The sequence below is a fragment of the Mytilus galloprovincialis genome, chromosome 4 (assembly GCF_965363235.1).
Source record: "Mytilus galloprovincialis chromosome 4, xbMytGall1.hap1.1, whole genome shotgun sequence".
In the NCBI taxonomy this organism is placed as follows: Eukaryota; Metazoa; Mollusca; class Bivalvia; order Mytilida; family Mytilidae; genus Mytilus; species Mytilus galloprovincialis.
The window spans coordinates 80530734-80543045 of record NC_134841.1 but is presented as its reverse complement, the minus strand read 5'-3'; the positions used below and the strand labels follow the sequence as shown (position 1 = coordinate 80543045).

The window sequence follows — 12312 nt, the reverse complement described above, 5'->3', positions numbered from 1 at the left end:
TTTAGAAATTTAGATCCCACTGATAGTCTTGGAAAAACAGAATTTCAAAGGTAAGATGGGAATTTGCTGAATGTATGCTAATAGATAAAAAACTAGAGGCTCTAAAGAGCCTGTATCACTCACCTTGGTATATATGAATATTAAACAAAAGAAGCAGATAGATTCATGACAAAATTGTGTTTTGGTGATGGTGATGTGTTTGTACATCTTACTTTACTGAACATTCTTGCTGCTTACAATTATCTCTATCTATAATGAACTTGGCCCAGTAGTTTCAGTGGAAAATGTTAGTAAAAATTTACAAATTTTATGAAAATTGTTAAACTTTGACTATAAAGGACAATAACTCCTTAGGGGGTCAATTGACCATTTCAGTCATGTTGACTTATTTGTAAATCTTACTTTGATGTACATTATTGCTGTTTAAAGTTTATCTTCTCTATCTATAATAGTATTCAAGATAATAACCAAAAACAGCAAAATTTCCATAAAATTACCAATTTAGGGGCAGCAACCCAACAACGGGTTGTCCGATTCATCTGAAAATTTAAGGGCAGATAGATCTTGACCTGATAAACAATTTCACTCCAGTCAGATTTGCTCTAAATGCTTTGGTTTTTGAGTTATAAGCCAAAAACTGCATTTTACCCCTATGTTCTATTTTTAGCCGTGGCGGCCATCTTGATTGGATGGCCGGGTCACCGGACACATTTTTTAAACTAAATACCCCAAAAATGATTGTGACCAAGTTTGGATTATTTAACCCAGTAGTTTCAGAGTAGAAGATTTTTTGTAAAAGATTACCAAGATTTACGAAAAATGGTTAAAAATTGGCTATAAAGGGCAATAACTCATAAAAGGGTGAACTGACCATTACAGTCATGTTGACTTATTTGTAAATCTTACTTTGCTGAACATTATTGCTGTTTACAGTTTATCTCTATAATAATATTCAAGATAATAACCCAAAACAGTAAAATTTCCATAAAATTACCAATTCAGGGGCAGCAACCCAACAACGGGCTGTCCAATAAAGCTGAAAATTTAAGGGCAAATAGATCTTGACCTGATGAACAATTTTATCCATGTTAGATTTGCTCTAAATGCTTTGGTTTTTGAGTTATAAGCCAAAAACTGCATTTTACCCCCTATGTTCTATTTTTAGCCATGGTGGCCATCTTGGTTGGTTGACCGGGTCACGCCACACATTTTTTAAACTAGATACCCCAATGATGATTGTGGCCAAGTTTGGATTAATTTGGCCCAGTAGTTTCAGGGGAGAAGATTTTTGTAAAAGATTACTAAGATTTACGAAAAATGGTTAAAAATTGACTATAAAGGGCAATAACTCCTAAAGGGGTCAACTGACCATTTTGGTCATGTTGACTTATTTGTAAATCTTACTTTGCTGAACATTATTGCTGTTTACAGTTTATCTCTATCTATAATAATATTCAAGATAATAAACCAAAACAGTAAAATTTCCATAAAATTACCAATTCAGGGGCAGCAACCCAACAACGGGTTGTCCGATTCATCTGAAAATTTCAGGGCAGATAGATCTGGACCTGATAAACAATTTTACCCCATGTCAGATTTGCTCTAAATTCTTTGGTTTTTGAGTTATAAGCCAAAAACTGCATTTTACCCCTATGTTCTATTTTTAGCCATGGCGGCCATCTTGGTTGGTTGACCGGGTCACCGGACACATTTTTTAAACTAGATACCCCAATGATGATTGTGGCCAAGTTTGGTAAAATTTGGCCCCGTAGTTTCAGAGGAGAAGATTTTTGTAAAAGTTAACAACGACGACGGACGACGCCGGACGCCTGACGCTGGACGCAAAGTGATGGGAAGAGCTCACTTGGCCCTGTGGGCCAGGTGAGCTAAAAATTCAAGGAATTATACCAAGCAATTTGCTGTCAATATTTTTGTAATTTGTGTATTTGTAATTTTGGCATTTACCTTATCCCAATCTATTTTAGAAAGTTGCATCCAATTGTCTCTATATTGACACAATGCAATCAAAGATATTTTTATAATCACAAAATCATATTTTTACCTAAAGCTTACCAAGAAGCATCTGAGCTAGTTACAGGGGACAAGGAAAAGTCACATGTATTAACAGCTCTAGGAATGGTGGCTTATAAGTTTGGAGACCTTGATGGAGCTAAAGCAGTACTTCTTCAAAGGTATTTTGGACACTAGAATTTTAAAGATTTTGATCGGATAGTTTTGAGTGTTCCTTACTATCTTGATAAAATTATGAGTGTGCAATTTGACCATGAAAGACCATTTTGAACTTTCAAGTGTTATTTTATTTTATAAACTCAAGTTCCTACACCAACTGAATGTTAGAGACAAGTTACTTTTAGATGAGCATCATTAATAAAGCAATTAAAGGTTTTAATTTGAAATCTGTGTAGTTTATTCATCATAACTACATTTGTTGAATTTTAACACAAACTGTTTTTTATAACAATAATACAGTTTAATATATCGTGTATACTTTCAAAAGATTTTTTAAAAGCTTAAAGCATACAATTATTTGTTTGATATTTTTAAATGTGTCAAAATTTTGGCTTATATTTCAGTTCCCAATTAACACCAGCCTCTGTGAATGGTTTGAAGTCACTCTGTGCTCTTGGTATAACCTTATCTGATAGTACATTAACAATGGCTGTCCTACAGGAACTCTTCAGTCATGGAGATACAGATGTAGATGTGTCTCATTTAATGACTATATCACATTGTTTGTTAGAGGTAAAATTCAGATTAATAAGAATCATATAATATTACAATATAACGCTACAGTAATTGCATCTCAAAGAGTTGCCACTGTCAGATACCAAAATGATGGAAGCAATTCCTCAAATGCAGTACTGGTATAAATAACTAGGGTAATGCTCATATGCCCAAGAATACAGTGTTCGAAAAGACATTTAAAGATATTCTGGAAACATTGACTGCTTTTTCCCAATGTTGTTGCCAATGAGTGTAATTATCAGTTAGAATTGATGGCAGACGTCATCAGTTAGAATTGATGGCAGACATCATCAATTCAGAAGTTACATAAGAAATTGTATTGCATTTGAATAAGTTCAGGTCCATTCTTAGGGAAACTTAATTCTGAATTCAGAAGCCATCAGGATAAAAAGTAAAGTTGTGGTATGATAGGCAATGGCACAGCTGTCCACCAAAAACATGGGGAAGTAGATATGTTCCCCATTTCCATTCTCAATTTTAAATATTCATAAAACTTGATTGACTATTGATTCATTATTGACCTCATTCACCTTGACAATATAAAATGCACCTTTTGTAATGCATGGGCATCAAAAACAGTAAAAGTAACTTCAACCTGGCTGTATATCTTAACATTTTTTTAGAACAATCATAAAGGAGCTAAAACATATATTCAGCAATGTATTCACAAGAACCCTATTCAGTCGTCACTGTGGAAACTGTTGTCAAGGTTATTGTTCAGAAACTTCCCAGAATCCTCAGCATCTGCTGCAGCAAGCTGTGCAGAGTGTGCATACAGACTTAATCCATTAATGCATGTAAGTATTTTGACTCAAAAACTGTACTTTGTGCATCAACATTTTCTGTAAGATAAAAAGATTTTTGAATTACATAATTATATTTTGGAAATTCTTGATTGTCATGTAAAAGATAAAGATACTATTGGTCATTTCAAGTCATAAAGTTTTTGCTCATAAGCCTATTACTTTCTCTGAAGTGAACAGTTTACTTATAAAATGTTTATGACCTATAAATCAGCTACTTTAGTAAAATTGAGCAAAACATGTACAGCAAAATGGCATGATAATGATTGAAAATAAAATATTTAAATTGAGTCTTTATGTGATGGATAAGAATAACATTCTTCGTTGAAATACGAAGAAAAAAAAACACACCATATGTTCAAAGGTACCTTAATTAGGTATCCTCCATACTGTATGAAATTATTAAAATCAACATCTTAATTACAGAATATACAGAATATGATAACTGCTAACTTGTTGAGGTCAACGACTACTGATAGTTCTAAATTACTGAAATCAGCTGTGAAAGCTTTACATATTAACCCAGGTAGGTACTATACAAAAAATTATAGCTTTATACCTTTAGTAAAATATTTAGGACTCTTCAGTGGTAAACAATTCTGCTTAATCATCAAACAATGAAGTTATTTCTGATGAAACAGTACGAAACTGTCATCCAGGTTTTGGTCAGTTTTGACCTATGAGTTCCAGAACAGCACTAAACAAATTTTCTCTGGATAATTTTTTTAAATTCTTTCCTATCCCTCCGACATCCATTTAAATTGGATAGCCTTTAAGTTTTATTGCAAAAAGGTGATGATATATATTTTCAATAATTAAGTTCCATCCTTGAAAAATACCTTTTTAGACCTAGAAGGTGAACACAATTTATCTGATTTTTAGCTCACCTGGCCCGAAGGGCCAAGTGAGCTTTTCTCATCACTTGGCGTCAGGCGTCCGGCGTCCGGCGTCGTCGTCCGTCGTCCGTCGTCGTTAACTTTTACAAAAATCTTCTCCTCTGAAACTACTGGGCCAAATTTAACCAAACTTGGTCACAATCATCATTGGGGTATCTAGTTTAAAAAATGTGTTTCGTTGACCAAGCCAACCAACCAAGATGGCCGCCATGGCTAAAAATAGAACATAGGGGTAAAATGCAGTTTTTGGCTTATAACTCACAAATCAAGGCATTTAGAGCAAATCTGACAGGGTAAAATTGTTTATCAGGTCAAGATCTATCTGCCCTGAAATTTTCAGATGAATCGGACAACCCGTTGTTGGGTTGCTGCCCCTAAATTGGTAATTTTAAGGAAATTTTACTGTTTTTGGTTATTATCTTGAATATTATTATAGACAGAGATAAACTGTTTACAGCAATAATGTTCAGCAAAGTTAGATTTACAAATAAGTCAACGTGACCGAAATGGTCAGTTGACCCCTTTAGGAGTTATTGCCCTTTATAGTCAATTTTTAACCATTTTTCGTAAATCTTAGTAATCTTTTACAAAAATCTTCTCCTCTGAAACTACTGGGCCAAATTAATCCAAACTTGGCCACAATCATCTTTGGGGTATCTTGTTTAAAAAAATGTGTCCGGTGACCCGGCCATCCAACCAAGATGGCCGCCATGGCTAAAAATAGAACATAGGGGTAAAATGCAGTTTTTGGCTTATAACTCAAAAACCAAAGCATTTAGAGCAAATCTGACATGGGTATAATTGTTTATCAGGTCAATATCTATCTGCCCTGAAATTTTCAGATGAATCGGACAATCCGTTGTTGGGTTGCTGCCCCTAAATTGGTAATTTTAAGGAAATTTTACTGTTTTTGGTTATTATCTTGAATATTATTATAGAAAGAGATAAACTGTTACAGCAATAATGTTCAGCAAAGTTAGATTTACAAATAAGTCAACATGACCGAAATGGTCAGTTGACCCCTTTAGGAGTTATTGCCCTTTATAGTCAATTTTTAACCATTTTTTGTAAATCTTAGTAATCTTTTACAAAAATCTTCTCCTCTGAAACTACTGAACAAAATTAATCCAAACTTGGCCACAATCATCTTTGGGGTATCTAGTTTAAAAAATGTGTCCGGTGACCCGGCCATCCAACCAAGATGGCCGCCATGGCTAAAAATAGAACATAGGGGTAAAATGCAGTTTTTGGCTTATAACTCAAAAAGCAAAGCATTTAGAGCAAATCTGACATGGGTAAAATTGTTTATCAGGTCAACATCTATCTGCCCTGAAATTTTCAGATGAATCGGACAACCTGTTGTTGGGTTGCTGCCCCTAAATTGGTAATTTTAAGGAAATTTTACTGTTTTTGGTTATTATCTTGAATATTATTATAGATAGAGATAAACTTTAAACAGCAATAATGTACAGCAAAGTAAGATTTACAAATAAGTCAACATGACTGAAATGGTCAATTGACCCCCTAAGGAGTTATTGTCCTTTATAGTCAATTTTTAACAATTTTTATAAAATTTGTAAATTTTTACTAACATTTTCCACTGAAACTACTGGGCAAAGTTCATTATAGATAGAGATAACTGTAAGCAGCAAGAATGTTCAGTAAAGTAAGACGTACAAACACATCACCATCACCAAAACACAATTTTGTCATGAATCCATCTGCTTCCTTTGTTTAATATTCACATAGACCAAGGTGAGCGACACCGGCTCTTTAGAGCCTCTAGTTTTTGTATAAAATCATCCAAAAATGTGATTCCACTTTCTGAAATTATGCCTGCTAGACAGTGACTATCTTTTATTTTATAATACTTTTCAAATAGTTTTCAAAGAAATTATCATGCAATTCTTTCGGGTTTTTTTTAAGACATACAAGAAAACTGGAGAAATCTGGTCAAGTCATTAGACAGACAGTGTGAGAAGGAGAATGTGCAATGTTGGACAGACATAAGAGACTCTTACAACCAATGGATGTCAAAGACAGAAGAATAATTTATTGATCAAATAAAATGAATTTGAAAGAAATGGGTTGATATGTTTAATGTGCTTACTTATTTCTATTTGTAAACAGGGTGTTCAGGATGATGACAAAATTCATTTTGGACAACTGTTAACACACAACAACACTAAGTTTTCATGAGGTATAGTAATTTTCCTCTGAAATTACATGTCAAATTTAAAAAGTGTCAAAATCAAGTGAAATTTGAATAGAGTGGATTCATTATTATTCATGGGATAACAATTTTTGTGGACTTCCTTTGTATATGAAAACTAGATATAAAATTACCAAAGAACACTGTTTCCAAAGGCTTGAAGTTGGGCTTTGGCAAAACCACAAAATTAAATATCCATAATAGTACAAATTTCCTGAATCAATGGAAATTGATATCCAAATAAATGGATAAATACACAGTAAAAAGAGCATTGTTATTTAACTTAGAAGATTTTTATTTGTTGAAGGCAATATCTGTTATGCATATTTCACATGTTATAAAATTTTGTTTTGAAAGATAGCCATAAATAAGATAAATAGCATTTAAAAGACAATATCAATATGAATACAAACAAGAATGTGTCCCCAGTACACAGATGCCCCACTTGCACTATCATTTTCTATGTTCAATGGACCGTAAAATTAGGGTAACAACTTTAATCTTGCATTAAAATTAGAAAGATCATATCATAGGGAACATGTGTACTAAGTTTCAAGTTGATTGGACTTCAACTTAATCAAAAACTACCTTGACGAATGAACGGACGGACTAACAAACGGACGCACAGACCAGAAAACATAATGCCCCTCTACTATCGTAGGTGGGGCATAAAAAAGCATTTTGAAATCTTCTTGCTTGACAGTAAATACAGAAAGTATGAAAAGATGATACTTTAGATCAATAGATATGGTTTTGAATGAGATTTAGGCCAGAAAACCAATGCAAAGGGAAACAGAAAGAATTGTTTAAGACACTAATATACAATATATTTAACTACTGTTATGTTTGTTATTGTAAAATTAGTTTTAATACTTTAATTGAGTTCTTCTTATTACTGGAATTTGACCACAGATGAATTTGTTCTAACCAATATAATAATATTATGGGCAATTCCACCAAAAAGCAAATTTATATGCATCAACTGAGTTAATAATATGTTGCCCCTTTTAATAATTTTCTCTATTATGGTCATTAGAAAATTTCTTGCATTTTTTTTACTATTTTTATACCCTGCCTGTAATAGTAGAAAGGCATAATGTCTTTGTGCCAGTTCATTTGTTAGTCCCTCCGTTCCTTACCAGGCCAGTTACAGTTTTGGTTTAAGTTGGTCTGAAAAGGTTCTTTCACTACCATCTTTCATATCCAATACTTTCTGTTTGTGATTGTCCCCCTCAGAGGCGGATTTAGAGGGTTTTTCAGGGGGCCAGGGCCCCCCTTTTCTTTGAAAAAATGTGGGTGGATTATATAGGGAATCATTGAAGCATAACAGGAGTGGGTCTCATTTATGAAAATTTCTGGATCCGCCACTGCCCCTCTTTTAGTTTATTAGAGGTACCAGTAATGAAAATAACACTTCATAATTTTTTCTAATCATATTATAGCGACATAAATTGTACCTTAGTTAAAAAAGGATAATGTACCCTTTTTTTGTTTCAATGCTAAACATTTGAAAATGTTATAAAAAAAAATCCACAACCTCTCCCCTTGTTCCCCTTTATTTGACACTACTTGAATAAAATAAATCTACACATGCATTTTAGATATTGGACCATAAAAGGTAACAGTCTGATTTCGATTTTTTTATTCAGTTCTTTGACCACATTCATTCTGTTTCTGAAATCTTTGTTGTGTTGAATATTTAATTGCTATCGAAATTGAGAACTGTTCCAAGCTTAAATGTAATGTCCATGCTTGCACCAACTGTTCAGGGTCTGCCGGACCACTGTGGGAGTGCCAAGTTGGCTGGTGCACCCAGCTGAACATTTATTTGGATTCAGGTTGTTAAGGTTGCTGTCTGTGGTTGTCCTGAATATCAATATACATAACATATTTGCCACTGGACGTTAAGCAACCACTAATCAATCAATGTTAAGGTTGATTAATACGTGTAGACAATAAACACTAGGACATCAGGGAAAAATAAGTCAGTAATCTATGTTTACAATTTTATAACGAATACCTTTGAAAATAAGAATGTGGGGTTTTGCAAAACTCTTAGCTTTATTTGCCATAAATCCTAATTTTCTATTAAATGCAATGACATGTTTAACAGTTTTGCTTTGAACAACGTTTCCCCGTGGTATATGTACAAAATGGCTCGTCAATTTTATTCTGTAATATAACTGTTTTGATATAGAAATACATTAAAAATTTCGTAATTCACAGGCAAACAGAATAGGTCTTGTATAATCCAATAGTTTTAAAACATATTGCAGTGTCCTTTACAGGTGTATGATAATTATTATATGTGTTTGATAACTCCTTTTACCTCTCTACACATCTATTTTTATTGCAAACTTATGTTAATGATAAATATTACAATACACCACAAAATGAGATTAAACTTGACAGACAATGCTGTCATAAAGTCGTAGTGAGTCAGAAGATTGTTAAATCTGTCGACAGAACAAGCATCTACCAAACCAAACAAAATGTTTGGTATAACCAGTTATGTTTATATGTCGGCTTCTTGGTTACGCAAAGTAGATTGTTATATAAATGGTACGTAAAAATACCGACCTGAAGTAGTGCACAAGTTTCTTATTCTTTAGTTTTTTGAGATCGAGTATAAGTAATTTTTTCTTGAATTTATATAAAAAATTAAGTTGATTTCATTGAACGATCCTCATACGCAATATTTAAATGGATTGTAATGTTCAATCACTCCACTTGCAAAATGTTCGCTAACAGACTTTGTTTCCAGGCTCAATGATCCACTAAATTGTTTGTTCTCATGTCTTCGTGCTCTCTTCTATCCATGATTTACAGTGAAACATTGACTCTTCGTCTCACCAAATTCTGTATGTTTAGAGGTCGACGTTTGTTGCTGTGTGACATATTTTTTTTCGTTCATTATTTTGTTTATTACTTAGACCGTTAATTTTTTCTTGTTTGAATTGTTTTACATTTGTCATTCAGTCGGATAATTTAATAGCTGACTAAGCGGCACATGCTTTGCTCATTGTTGAAGACCGTACGGTGACCAATAGTTCTCAGTCAAATTCTTAGTCATTAGGTCTATTGTGTAGAAAGGTCTCATTGCCATAGGCAATACCTCATCTTTTCATATATATTTCCAATAAAAATCAATGTACTGAAGTACTGAACATCGGATGACCGCAAGTTCTTGTGGATGGTCAAAAGCACAAGTCACAGAACCATATCACATCTCTATACCTAAAACTGAGGTTAATGTACAGATATATATTTTTATAAGTTCGTGCGTGGATGATGAATAAATGACAGGAAATTCAACCGCACCGAAATTACTATTATATTGTAGTGATACAAATTGGTGTACCTGGGACTATTATACAAATATAATAATAATCCCAGTGTATACACTGATTTGTTTTTATATATTATATTAATATTACGGTTGCATGTATACATAATTTTCACCCATTTGTATGTCATTCTATTCTATTATTCTAATTATAGTGCAGTGGAAGTGCATGGTGGACACTGTTCTGCAAAAAAAAATCGATATTTCTAAAAGATTGGATGAGATGAGAAGCCATTCATATTTTCCCGCAAAACAATTACAGAGTTATCGGTCCTTGCCGGGAGTGTCGCAAAACGTTCTTTAGATATTCTTCCGCAAGCTTTAACACAATTTTCGGTACGTGTGCGCAGATATCATCAATGATTTATTTACTTTTATATATATACCTAACGACAACACATTATTGGTTTGTGTTTTAATAAAAATATTTATAGGAGTATCCATTGAAAAAATGAACTTGAAACAAGCGATAAGTAATGTTATTTGCACTAGATAATAACCGCGGATCTATAATGTTTAAAGTTCGGTTGAAAACCCAAAACTAATTTGCATAATGTAAATTTAGGCGATAGCAATACATCGGAATGACCTCACGGTCATCTCAATGTAAAAAGGGTTGTTCGTTGATGTTCACCCAAGCTTCTAAATGAAGTGTACCACATAACTTAAAATGTGGCTGAGAGGTGTCCCACCTGAAAGAAGCGATACCCGTAACCAATGTGTGTTTTTATTTAAGGATGTATTCTAACATTTTAGTCTCGTTGATATCTCGTTCTGGAATTATTCCAAAACATGTGATACAAGTGGAAAATAGCAACGAATTTAATAAATATCATCAGTATCAAACTTAACTCTGTGAAAAAATTGTGTATTCACAGCAAGTAGTTTTTGAGTAACAAGTTTTTCAAATTTTTTAACCAATCAAGTCAGTTTTTTAGCCAAAATTTTAAGAAAATGAATGAAGGGTACAAAAACATTATTTTACAAGAAACTTGTACATCCGATATCACTTCTCTTCTTTTCAAATTTCTTAGATATGTAGTTTTCAATCATTAATAACAAAAAAGTTGAATTAAAATGTGTTTTGTTCTTAAAAGAGAGAAAAAATCACAAAGGAGTAGGCCCGGTAAGGGCCGATTTTGGCCTCAAATTTCAGGTTCATCTAGCGAAAGATTTTTAACGCTTTTTAAACACTTAAGTGTCTATTTCAATTGATTCAATTAGTTTATGTGACAGATTTTAACTGATTAAGTCATTAACAACCCTCCGATTCAAGCTAAAATATGAAAAGTCTATCAAATATACCAAAAATCGTCACTTTTCAGATGATTTTTGTCAAAAATGAAAGTGGCCGCATCCGTGTTTATCTTCAACCTTTATATATACTAGAACACACCCGCGAAATCGCGGGCATTCAGAGCGTAGTTTAAAGTATGTAAAGTGTTGTTGGAAGAATTTTGTAAAATACAGAATGACTGGAGAATTTCAGCAAAAGTATCATAAGTCATAGGTTATTGGGGACAGGAAAATGTTTTTTTACCCTCCACCTTTATTTCCAAAGTTCCCAATTTTTGGTTTTCTATCAATTTCAATATGAACATACATTTAGTATGTTATGAACATTTATTTAAGTAAGGAGCCTGTAGGGCCTTTTGAAGCTGAGTATGCGGTATGGGGTTTGCTCTTTGTTGAAGACCGTACGGTGACCTATAGTTGTTAATATCTGTGTCATTTTGGTCTCTTGTGGAGAGTTTGAAGCTGAGTATGCGGTATGGGCTTTGCTGTTTGTTGAAGACCGTACGGTGACCTATAGTTGTTAATATCTGTGTCATTTTGGTCTCTTGTGGAGAGTTGTCTTAACATGGCAATCATACCACATCTTCTTTTTTTTTATGTAATTAATGAATTTTGTAAAAGATTTAATGACTTGAGAATTTCAGAAAGAGTATCAAAAGTTCACATGAATAATTTTAGCGCTTATCTGTATATTATGAACATTCATTACTATATAAATAAAGCGTATTTACTTTCAATTCTAAGTTTACTAATCGATCCATGGTGATCATTGATATAGTATACAGACCCTTTCTATTTAATAAACTCTGTGACCGCCGTGGATAGTAAACTTGAAAATGATAGCAGATAAAATTCTGAAAATACACTTTATTCATAGTATATGTATGTTCAAAGTATACAGAAAAACGCAAACCGGAAGTCTAATCTGACTTAAAATTTCGTACAATGACGGGACAATATCCGGATGCCTTTTTTCTCGTTTTTCTCCTAAAA

General features: G+C 33.2%; 1 protein-coding gene across 2 annotated transcripts in view; it reads left to right on the top strand.

Annotated features, from left to right (window-relative positions):
• LOC143073083 (tetratricopeptide repeat protein 37-like) overlaps positions 1-6549 on the top strand; it is a 38370-nt gene extending 31821 nt beyond the window's left edge. For both annotated transcript variants that reach the window (XM_076248352.1, XM_076248353.1), the window contains exons 32-36: positions 2069-2192; positions 2595-2763; positions 3390-3563; positions 3996-4095; positions 6392-6549. In XM_076248352.1, coding sequence (XP_076104467.1) covers positions 2069-2192; positions 2595-2763; positions 3390-3563; positions 3996-4095; positions 6392-6516 — 692 coding nt within the window. In that variant the 3' untranslated portion in view covers positions 6517-6549. The remainder of the gene's footprint in view (positions 1-2068; positions 2193-2594; positions 2764-3389; positions 3564-3995; positions 4096-6391) is intronic.
• Positions 6550-12312: the final 5763 nt, after the last annotated feature.